Source organism: Malurus melanocephalus, unplaced genomic scaffold, assembly GCF_030028575.1.
Source record: "Malurus melanocephalus ecotype Western Australia unplaced genomic scaffold, MMel_1.1 scaffold_244, whole genome shotgun sequence".
Taxonomy (NCBI): Eukaryota; Metazoa; Chordata; class Aves; order Passeriformes; family Maluridae; genus Malurus; species Malurus melanocephalus.
In genome coordinates, this window is record NW_026623476.1 from 485,697 (window position 1) to 504,567 (window position 18,871).

The 18,871-nt window shown below is 41.9% G+C and overlaps 1 protein-coding gene across 1 annotated transcript; it reads left to right on the forward strand.

Annotated features, from left to right (window-relative positions):
• Positions 1 to 111: 111 nt before the first annotated feature.
• Positions 112 to 15,966, forward strand: CERS3 (ceramide synthase 3). The gene is made up of 4 exons (XM_057375304.1): positions 112 to 249; positions 1,835 to 1,941; positions 3,245 to 3,401; positions 15,542 to 15,966. Exons 1-4 carry the CDS (start codon positions 127 to 129, stop codon positions 15,671 to 15,673), a joined length of 519 nt encoding a protein of 172 aa, XP_057231287.1. The 5' UTR covers positions 112 to 126; the 3' UTR covers positions 15,674 to 15,966.
• Positions 15,967 to 18,871: the final 2,905 nt, after the last annotated feature.

Genomic DNA, 18,871 nt, shown 5'->3' on the forward strand with positions numbered 1-18,871 from the left:
ATCCCCGCACACATCCATGGATTCCCGGCGTCCAGGGCAGCTCGGGGGCTGACAGGTCCCGGGGACCCTCCAGGGTTGTGCTTCATCACCTTTACCTTTTTCTTGCTCTGTCTTTCCCAGGATTTTATGGCTCATGTCGTTCATCACCTGGCAGCCATCGCGTTGATGAGTGGCTCTTGGTGTGGCAATTACGTGCGGCTTGGAACTCTGGTGATCTTTGTGCACGACACTGCAGATTTCTGGCTCGAGGTAACCCTGCTCTCCAGCTTATTTTTTTCTTTTTTCTGGCCTGAGTTTTTTGGCTGTTGGGATTTTGGTTTTGCTGTCAGTGACATTTTAATCTTTTTGCCACAAGTTTCGTATTATCCCTTCCTATCCCCACAGGGACACAGCTTTGCAGATTTATAACTTGTAAAATAAAAAAAAAAAAAAGAGCTTCTAGATAATTTAAGCTGATACTTAGTTACAGAATCCATTATGAGCTAAGAGYAGCAGAGAACTTCCTCGGTGCAGAACAGGGACTGGAAATAAAGCGGTTTCCCTGGGTTATTCTTGTTTCACTGATAAAATTAGACCAGATTGTCCACAGGCACCACTGAATCACTGAGGTTGGAAAAGACCTCTGACATTGAGTCCAACCTGTRTCGGGTATCTACTGGCAGAAGGAAAGTTTATTCCCCCGAACTGAAGGGGAAATGCCTTCTGTGCACTGAATATCAATAGAACTGTTTAAGAGGTGTCCTACTCTGCACTGTGGTCACAGAGCTGCTGCTGGTTTTCTTGGAAGACAAGCACAGTGTTCTCTTCACYAGAATTACCCTGACTTTACAACACCAGATTTGAGAGCGCAGTTTCATCACCTCTTTTGGTGGCAGTGCCTGTGTAAGGAGCTCTCGTAGCCTATTGTCTTGTTTTGTTTTTTATTTTGTGCTGATACTCTATCTTATTGTATTAGAACAACTAATTGTGGGGTTGTACACTTGGGATTGGTCCAGATTAAACAGGTTTTCTTGCTGGGTTACTTTTAATCCTGAACTGCTCTGTGGTCCAATTAACTGTGTGGCCTTACAAACAGTAGAATTGACAACTGGTAGGACAGCACTTGGGTGGAAACTGCAGTTGAGTACCACAAAAACTTAATCCAGCCCTGCCACTCACAAGAAGAAGGAAAAGAAAAAAAAAATAATCAAACTGCTGTTTAAAATTTAGGCTTGGCACCTGCAGCTTTGCTCACACTTGATAACTGCTGCTTTGCTCGACAGTGCCCAGGGTGGTTCCTAATGCAGCATAGAGAGCTGGACWGTTCATTTTGAGGAGAAGCAGGAATTGCAGCCTTTATTCGGGGGATAGAGACCATTGGTGGGAGCTCCTGCTCTCCAGAAGGAGAAAACAAGAGCTGAAACAGGCCCAGAGGAGGCTCAGCATCAGGCAGGTCCCAGAACAGCGCTGTGCACGGGGTCACTCCACTCCTGAGTGTGCAGGTGTAGCCAGCAGCTTCTCCTGCAATTCCTGTTTGGAATCTGGTAGAAGAATGAGAAATTACCTCTGTTCTAAAGAGCACTTTGTGTTTCCATGACACTTTATRTTCTGGTTGGAGAGCTGTTCTTTAGGCCTTTGATGCAAAGACCTTTCCTTTAAGATGAAAGGAGAAATGTAAACAAAGAATCTGGTCTTRTGCTGCTTTATTAGGTATCAGTAAAATGATTGCTTTACATGTCAAACTGGGAGGAAATATTCTTCCTGCTTAGGTGGAAGATGAGTCTTTATTTATGAAAATGCAGAATTTATTTCAGAGAATATTTGTAATACATTTGGCGGTTTTTATCCACTGCAGGCAGCCAAAATGTTTAATTATGCTCACTGGGAGAAAACCTGCAATGTGCTGTTTATCATCTTTTCTGTCGTATTCTTCATCACCAGGATGATYGTGTTTCCCTTCTGGTAAGCAATATTTAACCAAGTCACAGGCTTTTACTTCATTCCCACTTTCCTGAAAGTTTAGTGTTGGTTGTGATGGAAAAAGGAAAGGAATGCACTGGACTTGAAAATTCTGCTAGTGAGAAAATTGACAAAACTGTCATTTGCTTTAAAAATTCTTCAGTAAAAATAATTTTAAATTAACCTCTTGAACATAAGTAAAGGCCATTATGTGTTATTTAACTTGATTTTGTAACTAGCAGTTTAATGCTAYGAATCACTGCATTTTCGAGGGGATTGAGCTCCTTAACTGAGAGAAATCATTTTCCCTTCCATTCCACCCCTTCTGCTGTAGCTGCAAAGTCAGAGTACATGACTGTAGTTAATTTTGTGTTGGGCCTTCTTTCTGCTACCCAGCTCTTGGGTAGTGCCTGACTTCACTCACATGAGGAGTGCTCAGAGAAGTTAAGGTGAGCCAATTAATTTATGAAGTCAGCACAAATAAATCTTAACTTGCTAAATACTTGCATGCTTTTGGAGTGCTATGATTTAATCTGCTTTGCAGAATCCACATGGGTGCTTAACATGTTTATCTTTTAARAAGTGTTTAATGTGTTTCACGTTCACAGCTCTAATTTGCTCCTCCCYACACATGGACAAACCCTTAGAGACTCAAGCTGGTTAAATTAATAGTTCTGAACATTGATCAACATAAGGCTTTAATTTCCTGTAGTATTTGCTTTCAGAAACGCTGATGTCTTTTGCTTTATTGTTGTTTTTTTTTTTAATTAACTGTATAAGTGATCTGCAATCGTTTTGCTTCACTGAGTTTCTTGTTCTTCAGTTCTTGAGCTTGGAAGCAAAACATGATGAGATTAAAGGGMCTCAAAAGGCCCCAAATAATATAGAAGCAGTGAAGTCTGAAGATGGACAAAACATATGTTAATTAACCAAAAGCCCTGTTGCAAAGCCTGTAGGATTTTCTCTGGAGTGTGGATTGCAGATTAGAGAGAATTCACACTAAAAAAAGGCATAGACAAGCTCTGAGTTGCTCTGAGTATCTAGACCACACAGAGATGAAGATCTGAAAAACAGAGACTTTTTCTAACCTCACTTAGAATACTTTCATGCCAGACTCGAATTTTTCCTCTTCTGAAGTCTATATTTTAATAGAGATGCATAATCTAGTTAAGGCAGGGCTTGTTAATTAATCTAACATCTTTGCAGAGCTTTTTAATGTTAATCAGTTTGTAATGTGAAATTAGAAAKAAGTCTAAATAGCACAAAGCAGGGCCCTTGCACCATAACAATGATTTTTATTTTTTAGGATTCTTCGTGCCACACTGTATCAGCCCACCTACTACTCCACGACTCCTGTCATTGCATATTTTTTATTCAATGGGATGTTATTGACCCTCCAAGGCTTGCATATATACTGGGGTTACTTAATTTTCAAGATTTTGAAAAGGTTCGTTTTCCTAAAGGTAAGAAATTTTGTTTCTTCAARAAGATATATGAAGTATCAAACAGATGCCAATACCTCCAATAGATTTACTTGGAGTTTGATTGTTTTCTTAACCTTTCAAGTCAGAATTTCTGACAGGGATCTACAAAGTATAGGGATGTTCAAAGGTGCTCATTGTCACATCCAAGGTCTTGGTTGAAATAGAAAAACTTCAGCTAGAACGGATATTTTTTTTTTTTGCCTGTCTTTGATATTTTGTACCAATAGTAAATGAGAAATGAGCTCTCCCAAAAGCTGAAGCCCTAAGAGGTCTGGAACTCCTCAGGAATTCCTGTGTTCCAAGTGAAAGCAATCTTCTGCCACTGGACTTTGTAGCAACTTACCAAAAAGATAAGAAGTGAGTGATGAGAGTTTTGTCTACAATTTTTCTTCAGTATTTAAATTTCTTCAGGTTTGTCTAAATCTGAGGCCAACTAAACTTGAATACTTAAGAAAACACATGAAGCATATCTGGTATTATATTATGACACAACGAAATGTCATATTCATCTGGAGCAGAGAAACAGTGCAAGTCTGGTGCTGACTAATCTGCTTTTACCTGGTAGAGAAAACTCATGTGGGAAAAACTCTGCAGAAAACTGCCATTTATGTCTCACTTGATTGCCTGAAGTARGTATATTTTCACAAGATCTCGTGCTGTGAAGTGTGCAATGGGATGCAGTGTAGATAAAACATTTAGCAAAAGCATTAAGAGAAGGACTTTGGAGAATGTCTCTAAGATTTGGCATAAGTACTGACAGATATATTTTTCTAGTTAAGATGAAATTTAAGTTGTGCTGTTGAAAATTTCTCTTGAGGCTCAAGAAGCAAAAACTCAATGGAACTGGCTCTGTCCTTTTATCTGAAGCAGTTAATGCTGTGAAGCATCTAAAGGAAATAGAAATATTCCTTTCTTCCTCTATTTAATTGTTGTTTGAATGATAACAGAAACCATCCTGTAATTATTGGATTTTTGGATTCCATCAAATCTGATGCAAATAGACAGCTGGGTATCATAGGGAGACCCAATATCTGCCCTAGAAGTTMCAAACTCAGCCCTTGTTAAACAGCAAACAGCAGCACAGAAGGGACAAATCTGTAGGAAATGGTTTGTGTTGTTCTGCAGTGCTGAGGAGGACATTGCCTGGCCAGCTATATAAGGCCACTTATGTGCCTTTGTAAGGGGCAGAAATGTTTTATTTGGAGATAAGAGCTTTGTTGTGTGCGTCACTGCTAAAAAATGGGAAAGCACCAAGCCTGCATCCCTACCATGGGTTTTTGATTCCTTATACAGCTCTCTGAGAAGATGGTTTCCAAATAACATTTTTACAGTGGTAGCAGCAGCAGCCCGAGCCCTTTTCAGTCTGGATGACTTCAGCTGGCTTGCATGTGCAGCCTGTTTTCCATAGCAGTGGCAAACTTGGCTGTGAAAGCAGCCAGTGCCTCCAGAGCTGGAAAGGCAACGTTGAAAAGAATGGTGTTGGCAAGGCAGCGTTTTTATACCAACATCTTTGTTATAGACATGCTRCACACAAATAGCTGCTGCTATTTTAGGGAAATACCAGTAGACCATCATCCTGGTGTKAGAAGGGGTTTGTTTCTCTGCCCAAGACTGCCTGTTTTCTGAATGAAAACTTTGCAATTTTTGATATTTKTCTTGAAGCAACAGTTAGCTACTTCAGATGGAAAAATGAAGTCATGGTGGAACTGGAATAGAGAMTTATGTTGTTGTTTAACTGAAGGAAGCTGAGAAGGGTGTAAGGAATTTTTTCAGTGCCCTGTGTGCCTTGATCCATGCTGGAGTTTTGGGGTTGCTTCAGCCTCAAGAGTTGGTGGCTTCTTCCATGCTTTACTCTTCCCTCTAAGGAGGAGCTGGTTTTTGACTGAGGCTGGCTGGTCAGCAGCTCTCCATCTCAGATGTCACCTCCCCTCTGCACCAAYAGAGGGGACAGTTCTCCTCAGTCCTCTGGGATAACTGCTCAGCCAACTGACTTGCTTCAGCAAAAAAGAACTTGGATTAAAAATCTTGCGGTTTTCYTCCTCCCAAATACTGCAGCAAGAGATATGTGAAAATGAGGGAAAAGGAAAGAAGGGAGATGATGTTGTGCCATCCCTCTGTGTCCTGTTTTGTCCACCACGGGAGCCTCTGGCACAGGGTCTGGTGGCACAGAGCAGCACTGGTGGTCTCCAGGCTCATGGGATTTGTGCCACCTTTCTTTTGGCACKTTGGGAATGCCCTAAAAAGGGGGAATTCTCCATCCACAAGCTGYACTCAGCTACTCCACATTAAGAAGCTTTTTATTTTTGTTGGGGGTTAAACTTGAGGGCACAGGAGCAAGTTTTTCAAATCGATGATCCTTGCCTGTGGAAAATAGAAATGTTCCCTAAGTGTCCTTTCTCATCTGACATTTGTGACCTTGTGTGTAAGGCCTGTAAGAAAAGCCCTTCAAGGTCAGACCTGTAGCCATGTACCAGTTCTGCTCTGAGAGGAAGGAGGACATTCTTCAGTGTAATTTCTTTTCAAGCTAGGTCAGGCAATTGTAATGTTAGCTGCTGGCTGCCATCTTGATGTCCAAGGCCTTTTGTTGCTAGGAAACTCCGTGTGTTTCTGTAATATTGTTCAATTACATGGTTAAATTACCCACTTGTATCAAGTTTCAAGCACCACTGAAACATGTCTAGTCATCATGTCTGCACATATGAGAATATTTTAGGAAAATTGAAAAAGCATATAGAGAAGTATGTACATATGCACTGATTTAAAACATCTCGCCAGGAAAATCCCATGGAGATTAAACGTTTTATTTCCAAGGTCAGAAAAAGSGAGTGAATGACAGCAGCTTATAGCCACATTATTATGGCAAATTAAGATGTAAAATATATGTTAAACCCATTACACACTGAGTTAAGGTTTTGAGACTACAGTGCTTTAAATCTTGAAAAATATGTGTAAGTTGTAGGAAATGGGCATGATGTCTACATGTCTCRGATACTTCAGGGCTGATGCAAAGTCCATCAGTGGAGGGTAATGGCAGGTTTCTAACAGACTGTAATGTGTCCAGGAATAGGTTTTCCTTCTCTTGTAATTGTTTTGCCACCAGACCACCTTCAAGGAAGGCAATGAGCTGCTCACTAATGGCTGCTGCTATTTAGGAGTTGTCAGCAGCAGTTTTGTTGGATTCACTGTGGTTYGTTCTTCTCCCTGAAGCAGAAAATACCTTTACTGCTGTAGATCAGGATTTTGGACTTGTCACTCTTTAAAAACCTGTGTACATTCAATATTCCTTTGGCATTTTGCTTTTTAAAGACTGGTTGGGCGTATCCTTGTCCATGGTTTGTTCATTCCTTATTTGGCCCAAATTCCCAAGGAAACAGTGAGAGTTAGTGTTCAAAGAATGACTAAAAACAGAGCAGAGGAAACTGAAAATGATAAGAAAATACTATTTTGGGTTGAAATGAGAGCTGTGAAGTGCTTGTTATGATACTTCAGCTGTTCCCAGCCATCATTTCTCTACTGCAGTATTTTTCCTCTTACTTTTCTTTATGCTTGATCTGCTTGCATCAAACAAATTGAAATTTAATGAGAATTAGCACATTCAGTGAGAAATCGTTCTCTTCGGAAAAATGCCATACTACAGGAGTTAAACAGAGGACAGGCTTTATGTCCTCACGTAGAGGCAYGTAAGATTTTTGTTTTCTTTTACTTCTGTATTTTGTTAGGCCTGTGCTGCCTGATGGCTGTTGGGGTGCTGCTATAACAGACCTGGAGGTGCACTTGCCCTAATTCCAAGAGGGTGTTTTAAAAGCAGCAATATATTTTAGGATTATGATAATCTAGTGGGTTAATCCAGTGCCCATTGATGTCCTGCTTTGGAGTTGGAGTTCTCTCAGTGGAGGGTTAGCCCAAACACAGGACAGGTTGAGCCAGAATAGTAGGGTTTGCCTTTCCTCCATTTTAAAGGAAAATGGGTTGTGGAGAAGTTGAATTTGTTGGTTCCCAACAGATGAATATTTATAGCAGATTTTCTCATGAGGATACCTTATTAGGGGAACAAAATAGGACAAATAAAAGCTTTCCCTCTCAGACATGAAAACCAGTCAATCTGGGAGCCTTCCCAGTTGGTTCAAATTATTGCCCTTGGGACATGAGCTGTTTAATAGCCTGGAGATGGGAGTTTGCCAGCCAGGTCAGCAGCGTGGAGGTTTGTGTCCTAGTAAAGGGAAATTACTTCCTGTTATGACTTACTTTCATCTGCATATTTCCCATTCTGCTCCAACAGTCYAGTTAAGCCCAAAGCCTGGCTACGTGTCTCACTTGATGGGGCCAAATTCATCCAAGGAGGGAGGTGGGATGCAGGCAGGAGTTGGACAGAACARTGATAGACCAGGAGGAGAAAAGCTGGAGAGCCCTGGAGTCCTCCTTTCCAGGGATGTGGAGTCAAGGCTGACCCCAGCAATGGATTTGTCAAATTGTGCAGCCCAGCAGAGCCTGTGAGAGAGAAAAAGCCACCAGTTCCTCTCCACCATACCAATTCAAGAGCACTCTTTGGTCTCTGGGGCCTCAACCAGTTTTCCTGGCACTGGGAGTTAAAAGGCAGATTTCTATTTAAATCTTTATATTTACTTCAGATTCTGAAAGGGGTCAGCAGCTGAGCAGTGACTTTCAGGGAGGTGTGTTATATGTGCTCACTGTATTGTACATTATACCATCCACTAAAATATAARTCTCAGATTTCAATACAGTAACAATGTTCTTTGCCTTTTTTAAAAAAATAATTTTTTATAAAAATGTTTAGAATGCTCAGAATTCGACAACACTTTTCACTTGAATATTATATAAAAGTCAGGTAAAACTTAAAAAACCCATGGTAAAGGCTATTGTGACCATTGTGGAGGAATGAGGAACTAATTAGTGGGAACTAATGAGGAAGTGCAGAAAATAATTTGTGAGCATTGGATTGTAATAGCTGGGTGGTGAAGGTGTGCTGGGGTGGGAGCACTGGGCAAAGTTCCCTTCCCCAGCCCTGTTGTGCACACACAGAACTGTGCAGGAGAGTCCTGACAAATTGGGGGTGTGGATGCTCCCTTCGCCTGTCTCAGATTGGCCATGCCATAAACAGCTCTGATGTGCTGCAAGAAAAGTCTGCTCTTTCCAAAGTGGCYGAGTTTGACTCCAGCAGGAGCTGCAGATGACCACTGTCTCTAAGAACAGAAACCCAATGCTCCATGCAATGCTGGAGCTCCCTGGGCTGGCGTTGATCCAGAGCCAGGATCTCAGCTGGAGGAATGAGATTGTGGCACTTTTGGGATTGTGGCTCAATGGGATTGGGGCACTTTTCACCAGCAATGGATCTGGCCAAACACGCACCCCCGCCCTCTCTGCGTGTTCCCTGGCACAAGGCAACTCCACTCCGAGTAAATCCCTGATCCAAATCATTCTTTTGATGTGCAAGCTCCTAATTCAGAGAAAAGACAAGTGTTGGTAAAGTTTTTGCTTTAAAATCAATTGCTTTACCTTGCTGTTCGCAGAAGGGCATTTGCTGATGGATTTTCTGGCTTCTCATTTTAACTGCTTGTATCTTTTAATTTTCTAGCAGGATCTTTATGAAATGTTCCATTTCTTGTTAGTTTTATATATACACCTATATAAAAATTATATATATATGTAATAGTGTGCATATGTATTTATTTTTTCAATTGCCAAAAATCAATTCACAGAGCAAACCCTAAGCCTTTACAGAACTTTTGATGCCTTCATTTACTATTTTTAATATATTCTGCAGAGGTTTGAATTGAAACTTTGTTATGAGGTGAATAATTCTTATACTTTCAGAGGGAGTTACTGAACTGCAATCTGGTGAATCAATTTAAAAAAAAGAGAGATAAAGCTAGTTAATGATAGGTTAATATCAATTGAGAAAGCAAATTGTACTGTCTTGTATCTAAAGAAAATGTTTCCCTAGGAGGACCTAGGAGTGCTCTGTGATCATCATTACATGGCGAAGAWGGGAGGAATCCTTAAAATGAGCAGTTTGTCCTCTGTAACAGAGTTTTAGTGACTTTTAGTGACGGCAGCTTCACCTCAGAAGGAAGTGTGAGCAGGCAGGGATGGGTGTGAAGCAGCTCTGGGATGGGGTTTGTCTTGTGGAACTCAGGCTGTGCCTACTTCAACTTCCAGGCTCCCTCTGTAAYTGGTGAAGGAAGAGTGCTGTCCCCATCTCTCTGTTATTTGGCTCGGTAATGAAACTTCATTCAACTTGGGTGCTGCTTGAAGTTTTCTATATCCAACYTTGTTATCAGGGTGTTTACAAAGGYTRCATGGAAATGATTTTAGCTATTGTGAAATGAATGTGAGAGAAAACATTTGTTAGGTATGTGACAGAAAATTAGATTGATTAAATGTTTAAGTATGGCTATAAAGCCGAGCTGCATCCCAACAGGAATGGAATGATCTCTAAGGATGTAAATAGAGAAATGTCCCTGTTGGACAGAAGTGCCTGTCACATACCTGTGCTTTGTGCTGCCAGCTTAGKCCACAGTGCTGCAAGGCTTCTGTAGGAATATTCTTTAGCAGCTGTGTTGTTTCAAAACATTAATTAAGTGCAGAATCATACCTCACTGAGAACAGCACGAGTGTCTGATCAGCTGTTTTGTAGCCAAAACAGCATTTCTAAGGAGTAAAAGTGCATGTTCTGATAAAAGTTCATACCRCTGAACTCTGTGGCTTAACGCGAGTTCTGTCCTCGGGTAAAAAAAGTTCACYATAGAGAACAGCATCAAATGCCTATTATATTGTTCTTTGTTTCTTTGCCAGCTGTGGATTTAAAATTGGAATAATTCAAAAAGCAGTGGGACATGATGACTCACTCGGTACCTCCTGGGCTTTTGACATTATGGTAAAGCCCCGGACGCTGCAGTGCGAGGTTCAGTCAGTGGATTTCCATAACTCAGCAGCAGACTCGGCTGAAAGCACAGAAAACCTGATCAGCTGTAAACAATGACTTAGTTCTTCAGAGCAGTCGGGGCATCAGAGCTCCAGTTCCAGGTGTGCTGTGCTGAGTGGCASCACCAGTGAGCTTTTCTTGGGGTTAAATTTATCCTGGGGACATGTTCTAGTAGCAACATCTAGATTTATAAGTCTATTCTCTTCAATCATTGTGGCATTGGTGTAATTTTTAATTTGTTTTTTACAAGYCTTCTTTGAGTTCCCTGTGAAAACTCAGTTTTGGGGAATGGGTATAAAATAGAGACAGATTAAATAAGARGACTTTTTGCTCCAAGATGTCCAATACAATTCATTTAGAAAATCTGCATCTTCATTTAAAAACTGCAGAAAGCAGAGTCCAACTGTGCATCTTCCATGGAAGATAAACATTATTTATGTTGCTTAGCGTGTATGAGCTGAAAAAGGAAATATATTTTCCGATAAAATCTTCCAGGCTGGAAATACAGAACAGTTTGCTTGAATCCAAATGTATATTGCTTAGTCTCAATAGGAAAGTAAAGATTTATTAAGTCATATGTCAGCTGAGTCGAATTATTGATGTTGAATTCAACATGTTGAACTCAGAGATTCATCAACTTTATAGTATTATTTGTTAGAAAAGTATTCCCTTCTATCTATTTGGACTGACTTTTTATTATCTCTCTTGTTTATTCTCTCTTTTGTCTGAAGCAGTGGTTGCTGACCTGACTAATAGTTTTCATCTTTGTACTTCAAGCTGTTTCAATATGTGCAGGTGCTGTGGAATTTACTGTCTTTACATTGAAAAATCAAGATCTAGTTAATGTGTTTGTAGATGTTCAAATGAAAATATTCTTAAGGTAGAATTAAGGTATACAGTTCTGATTTTAACAGAAGATGCATTTAAGAGTCAGGAAATTCCAACTGAATGTTAAGAGTAAGTATTTGAAAGTCCAAACATCCAAATTTTACCAGATCAGAAAACAATTAAAATTCTGGAATCAGCTCTGAATACRTCAGTACTTGCTAGGAGAAATGTAATTATGTGTGTGTAAACTAAGCTTAACCCAAAAGAATAATTGGTTCTAGTCTTGTCCAGTCAGGGGTCAAATTGAACTCRTCTTATGCTGCTGAGAAACCTGGAGTCAGTGTTGATCCCACCAGGGGAGTTAGGCCTGGACCAGCTCCCACCAGCCACATGGACACAGTGAGAATCACAGAGTCCTGGAATGGTTTGGATTGGAAGGGGCTTTAAAACCCATCTCATTATCCCATTCCACCCCCTGCCATGGGCAAGGATTCCAGAATTCCACTATCCCAGAGTGCCCCAAGCCCCATCCAGCCTGGCCTTGGACCTTGCAGAGACCCATCCCCAGCTTTTCTGGGCACCCTGTGCCAGGACCTGCCCACCCTCCCAGGGAACTGACGGTGCCCTTCCCCTGGGAGAAACCAGAGGCACGTTGCTAAGGCTTCCTCTCTGTTTGTAGGATCAATCCACGTTGTTACAATAGATTTTTGCCTCTTTAATACTGCTTGGCACAGTCTTTCCCTCTGCTCTGACACTTTCCACTTGAGCTCCATGTGGCAGATGTGGAGCCATGGCTTTGTTGTGACCTCAGCGTGCAMTGGACAGYRGTGCCACGTTCCCAGGAAAGGGGGRCAGCAGGGAAGGGTGGCASCAGCCCCATTTCAGCASTGAGGTTCCCATGGTGTCATCAGCCCAGGGGACAGGAAAGCAACACTTCCATCAGWTGTCAGCAATGCTGTGTCCCACTGCTGCTGCTCTCCTCAGCTGTRGCAGAGCGTGCAGGGCCAAGGGCTTGTCAAGAGGGAAGTGATCTCTGAGTGCTTTATGGAGAGACAAACTCGTACAACTGGGAGTCAATTCTCTGTAGTTTACGTGGAGATTTGACCAGGATTTTTCTGCATACAAGAAGCTGGGAGATGGCCTGTGAATTTTGCTTATCTCATAATTTCAAGAACACTTTTTCCATGATGAAGTCTCTTAGAAGGTCCTTTACTGTTCATGTAGTGCTAAAGACTTCAATGATACATGTTCTAACAGCAGTGAAATGCAAGAAGCCAAAACTACCTTAACAAATACGGTTCATTTAGCTAAAAGAGGCAGACTGAGCAGCAGGTGGAAGGGTTAAACAAAAGGAAAAAAGATTATAAAAGTTTGCGGCTTTGGCTTCACTACAAATGGCTCTCTTGCAGACTTTATAGCATTAATGTTGCTTCTCATAAACCTTGAAACCATTCATCCATTTAGAAAGATTAAATTGGTTAGTCATCCAGAACAGAAAATGTACACATCCATTTTGTCTGTTACCCTAAACCAGCAGAAGTATAATAAATGCAGTTGATGCCATTAAACTAAAGCATTGAGTATTAATGATGGCCTCAGCTGTGGTRTTTACAGTTTGCCAGCTCTTGTATTCCTGCTAGTATATTCATCTGCTGCTGCTCAAGGACAGTCAGAGCAGAGCCTTTGAGTTGGAAAACATGAGTATAATATATGATGTGAGGGGCTCAGAGAAAACATCTTGGTATTAAAGCAAGGAAAATCCTAGAAATGTTACAGTTTTTGTTWTTATTAGAAGGTCAAAGTTAAGAGGCACAAACTTCATTTAGGATGCCTTAATATATTTGTAATGGTCTGTTAAACAGTTTGCAARGACAGGTTTGTTTGGATTTACAGATGAAGCTATTGCTATTTCAAGTTCTGTCACTTAAACAAGCCAGACGAAAATGGTCAGACTCTCCTAAAGCAGGAATTTATAGAGACACTTTGTCAGAAAGTTTATTATTAAAAATGCTATGAAAATTAGATTTAATTTAGCAGTATTTTCTCTTGATTAATATCAGGAKTTCAGAAGTATCCCTCCCAGAATTAAGAAAATTTTCAGTGATTACTTCAGAATATGAAGAAATTGAATTCTGCTGCTTTGAAATCTGTAAGATGTTCTCTCAAATGCAGAGATTTACAGTGGTCTGGAAAAAAACATGACATGTTTTTTAATTACTGCATATAGTGCCTTTAATCAGAGCATCCAGCTTGACAGCATTAAAACTGGGAAGCAAACTCAGTTTCATGCTGGAAATGCCAGCTCATTCCTATAAGAAACAGGAATCAATATCCCATCCTGGCCATCATTGAAAGCAGAGCAGTTTGCTAGAGGTTCTTAAGCACCAGCAACTYGTGTGGAGCACAAGGAAGGACTCAAAAATAAAATACCAGAAAATTCCCTGTCAATGCCCACAGTGCAGCCCCAGGGAGACGAGACCACTTCCAGGGAGTGCAGAGGATTTGGCATCAGACACTGCTTAGGATTCGTTTGCTTTTCTTTCTGAAACATTTCTGGTGGCAGAAAAGCAACAATCCTCCCCCCGTCCCCTCAGCATTTGTCTTTTAGTGCAAATACAAATGGCAAAAGTACCAGGAGGGAGTGAGGTGATCTGAAAGAGCCAGAACCTCATAAATTGTGTGGGAAAGGCTGTCTTGCCTTTTCTCTAACTGATGGCATGCCAAGTTTATTTTACAGTATTTACAGTAAGATTTGTTTGTTTTGATACCCTTTGTAAGTTGTTAGGGAAAAGGCAAAAGAAAATCTCCAGGAAGTTTATAGTTTGTGATGAGCCAGAGCCCAGGCTTGAATTTGCTTTCTAGCCCTATACCTTTTACTAGGAGTGTAATATATAAAGGGATATTAGATTGCAGTTGGATGAGTTATTAGTGGGCTGTTATTTATTTCTCTGTATGAATTTGGTGCTTAAGAAAGCCCTCAGAGCAGCACGCTAAGGAAGTGGAATTGTTCGTTTATTCCGAAAGCAGATCCAGGAGGGGCAGGAACAACTCTGGTTTCTCTTCCCTGTGTCACAGCTCTGACCTTGGCACAGGACAGGGACAATGTGCAGCCTCTGCCTGTGTAGCTGAGGTGCAGATGGGTGACATGAGAGCAGATTCATCTGGGATGGAGTGCTCCCAGTGTGGCTGTGCAGGCAGGGSATTGAGCACAGTTTGGGAGGAGTGTTCTCTCTGTCATGAGGAGAAGCCCCGGGTTGTTCTCAGGCCAAGCACCCTGCAGTACAAAGCCACAAAAAATGGTGCCTGTTCCCAGGCAATGTTTACGGACAAGGAAGAAAGGAGGGTTTTTTGGATGTACAACATCTCTAACTRGAGCATTCCTGCCCTGGGTCTGTGGAGCAGGTCACCCACTGGTGTGGAAAGTTTTCTAGGCAGGTGCTGCTCTTGCTAGCCTGTTGTACTGAAGGGAAAATAGGGGTGTTTGGGTTTAATGCTGAAGCCTCAATTGTTTGAACCAAACTTCTGAAGATGTTGTAGGGCCTTGGGCTATGGCAGGAGTTGAGAAATAGGAGACTAATGGTGGGTTTTATGTGCTGTGACAAAAAGCACAGCATGGTCTCACCTCTCCCTGAAACACAGGGTAGACATGGTAACTTTTCTCTGGAAAAATTCACTGTAGCCATTTKTGACTGTCTAGGATGCAGCACAATTGCTGAATGTTACGAGCTGTCCCTATGGGGCTGGGGAGGGATTTTCCTAAGGACAAACTGCCTCGCTGACCCCTCCCATCCCTGCTCATAGAGCAGCTCTTCTTCTCCCTTAGCAGGGTGACAAACCCAAAATGCACAMGAGCTGTACAGACACAGCCTCCCCTGTGCCACTGTTGACGTGCTGTGTACACCCCTGAGCAGGAAAGAGCATTTKAGGGTCAGCAAGTGTCTTTGAGCAAAGCTGGTGCCAGGAGATGCTGGCACAACTCAGCACTGTTKAGTTTACACCTGTCAGAAGCAGGCAGCCTCTCAGCTCCTGTGTTTGGGTGAGTGTATTCATCATATTTAGCTTTTAAACAATAYTCTTTTTATCTTCCCTGCACTTCATAGCTGTTAATTAATCCCACAGCACCCAGGGATTAATAGTAATRCTTTACAGGGAAAAGCAGAAGTGAGCAAGAGGAGGTCAAGCGGCTGGGCCAAGGTCATGGAAGCAGTTTTTGTCTGAAGAACATTTGGTTTTGCAAGATTAAAGTGCTGTTAAGTGGTCTCTCCTTGGATGTCAGCCTCCATTTTGGGGGGGAGGGTGTGTTTCTGGGGGGCAGTAGAATACGTTCACAGCACATTCTTTCCCCTAGGACTTGAAAGATGATCGGAGTGATGAAGAGGAAGAAGATTCTCTTACAGATACTGAAGAGGAGTCCACAAAGAATGGCAACAAGAACAGCAGTGGGTTGAGCAAACACCTCCTAAGCAGCAGYCACCACTAGCCCTGTCCTGCAGTGATTTCTGCTCTGCTTTTAGCCCAACCTACAGGATAGGATTTAAGTCAAAAGGCTTGTGAGAGACTGTGATTGATTTATTGTTGGCTACTGGACCTGGAAAAAAGCCCAGTTTAGAGGGGAGGGAGAAATTGCATAACATGACCAAATGTGTTAATGACCCACTTTCGGAATCGTTGCGGAGYGTGCGGAAAGATGTTTGGACACGCTGACTGCCAGTGCTCCACAAGGGCAAAGCTCAAGAGAGTCAACTAATTCAGTGTCCCGTTGATTCTAGTGTTGTTTTCTGATATAAGATATATTTCATCAGACAGTTTAAATCACAGATGTTTTGTGGTAGGTAGGTAGTGTGAACTCCATTTGGAAYCAGAATTACTCAATGTGGGAAAAATTTCACAGTGCTGTACAATGACCAGCATTTTAGTCTTTACTTTTCAGTTTAAACCCTCATCAAAATGGGTATTTTTCTGAGTTATATTTCATTTCCTGGAGGCCAGGGGAAGCAAACATGGTGGAATTCAGATTACTTGTCTTTGAAGTGTTGGCTTCAGTGTAGAAATACACTCTTTCTCTGAAGTGATAGATAGCTGAAATACTGTGTCAGGGAAGTCGTTCTTAAAACAGCACAACTCAGCCCCAATTCTCTGTGGAGCTGCAGGCTTCTCATATATCTTTCAGTCATTTGGCCCAGTGTTAGAACAGAAGGTGCAGAGGGGAGAGAGGAGGGCAAATGGAAATTGGGTCTTTTCACAGGTTCTTGTGCACTTTTGTCTTCAAAACTGCCAAACACCCGATGCTCCTGTCACATCTTCAGCCCAGAAAGTTAAAAGCAAATCTCGTCCATTCCTTCCTCGTGAACTTGTCTTACAGCTTTGGATACTGCCTTGTCTGGAGTGAGCCCACCAAATCCTCAGCTSTGGTTCTGGAGTGGGCCCTGAGGAGCCCAGGACTGGCACAGAATGTCACACTGTCACTGCTGTGGGTTTCTTTGATATCAAGATCTGTATTTCCATCTCTGCTCTTTTATAAAACAGGGAATCACATCAGCTGGACCCAAACTYGAATGTGACTAGGTGACTTCAAACACATGCAGTTCTTTATGCTGTAACCAGTGAACAACAGTTCCTCTTACCCAAAGTGCCTCTATCATAAATTTGCCCTTCTGTTCTAACACCAGTGGGGCTGCAGCAGCATTTTCAGTCTCTCCAAGGAGAGCCCAGGCCCTTGTAAACAGGGTGGTGCCAGTCCCATTTCCCTCTGCATTAGCTCACAGACTCATAAATTATTTGTGTCAYAAGTTTGGGAGGCAAGAGGCTCTGCATGTGGTTCTACAGTAGCTGAGATCATCTGGGAGCTAAATGCAGTAGCTTGATAGAGGCCAGGGGAGCACTCCCAGAGCAGCCTCGGCGCAGAGCGTTCGSTTCAGGCTGGAATTGGTGACCTACRGGAAGYGTTACATGACTGACTTGTTTTCCCAAGATTTCCTTGGCAAGTGGGGTGTTATTCAGTGCCTGAAACATTGAAAGAATAGGAAATGTTTGGGATCTCAGATACAAAGAAGAAGTGGGTTTCATGCAGTTACAAGAAGCTGTTAGGAGGGCTTTGTTACARAGGCTTAATCTTTTTACAGTGTCTAGTTTTTTGCTTATATTTTGGTACAATTTTGGACTGAGGAAGGAGCATGGCCTTCTTTCTGAGAAGGAAGGGAGATGTGTGGTGGTGGAATGGGACCCCTGCCTGGTCAGTGGAGTTCAGTGGTGCCACTTGGGCTGAGTGGGCAGAACCCCTTCAGCAGCCTTTGTGTGTCCTTCCTACATGGATGAGAAYACCTTCAACACTAAGGGGGGGATTATGGGAAGTGTAAACACTGATGGCATCATCTAAGGCGACAGGAGAGTTTGGCAGGGGCACAGTTCTTATCGGGGCCCATTTATTGCCTGCGTGAAAAACACTTTCCTAACAAAACGTGGAAACCSGGCGTCTTGGAGGCTTTACACTCCCCTGGAGAGACAACGGTGCTTTCTTCGAGATGTAACAGAGTTTTGGSAGCTGGCCAGGGTATTATCATTTGATTTTGGTGCCAGAAGCTTTCCTCCTATGACTAGGAAAGGAATTCAGGGAAGGAAACACAAAGAATGATGTTGTCACAGGAATGAGCCTCTGAACAACTACTGATTTTTAAACTGGAATTTATAGTCTCCTTGAGGCCAAAACTTGCCTTTTCTACTCAGGACAAGTCTCCCACTGAAGCCAATTAACTCTATTGGAGTCTTGCCTAGGAAAAATTTTGGATTGCAGTTTTCCAACCTAATTGCAAGAACTGTTCTTCTAAGTTGATGTGAAACTGGGATCTTGAACAAAAGGTAGGTAAATGCGCTCAAGTATAAAACTTTGAGGCAAATTTTGGGTGAGTACAGAAGAATATGGAAGAAAGCAACATCCTGAAGGTGAAGATTAAGTGTGAGCACATTAAACAGCCAAATAACACTGCAGTGAGAGGGGATGGAAGCAGGCAGGCCATGGAAGGCCCTTTACAGGGATTACTGTCATGGCCAAGCAAGGGGATTAGACTTAAAAATTCTGAATGTAAACCACTAGGTAAATACCCACAGCACAGAAAGAAGTGGGAATGGGCTGTCACAGTGTCCCCTGTTAACGTCAGGTTGGTCATTCCTGAAGTTATGTGCATTTAATTTCCCCTTTTTACTATGGAAACTCCGAAACAAGAAGCTGAGGTTATGGGGGCAGAATTTCTACTAAAGAAATTCATGTCATGGTGCTTCAAGGTTTTCAGTCKATTCAATGCAATGCAATGAAGATTCAATATTTTTATAATTCTGTTGTGAAAGGAGTCTCAAAGTGCAGGTGCAGAACAACTGTAGGCATGTATGGGAGCACAGATAGACTCTGGCATGTTATTTTTACCATTTCACAAAGTGTCTCCTGGTTCAGAGTTGACATCATGCATCTGGCTTTGTTATGTCACTTTGACCATGCCAAAATATTTCTGATAGAGCTATAGAATGAAAATAAATATTAGTCCATAAGACTCAGGGGAAACTCTTCTGTTCCATTKAATTTCTCTGGATTCAGTTTGTGTATTCCTGTCCATGTGTACTCTGCTTCCTCCGTATTTGTGTTGTACTTAGATTTACCAGCCTGCTCTGGATTGGGTTTACAGAATTC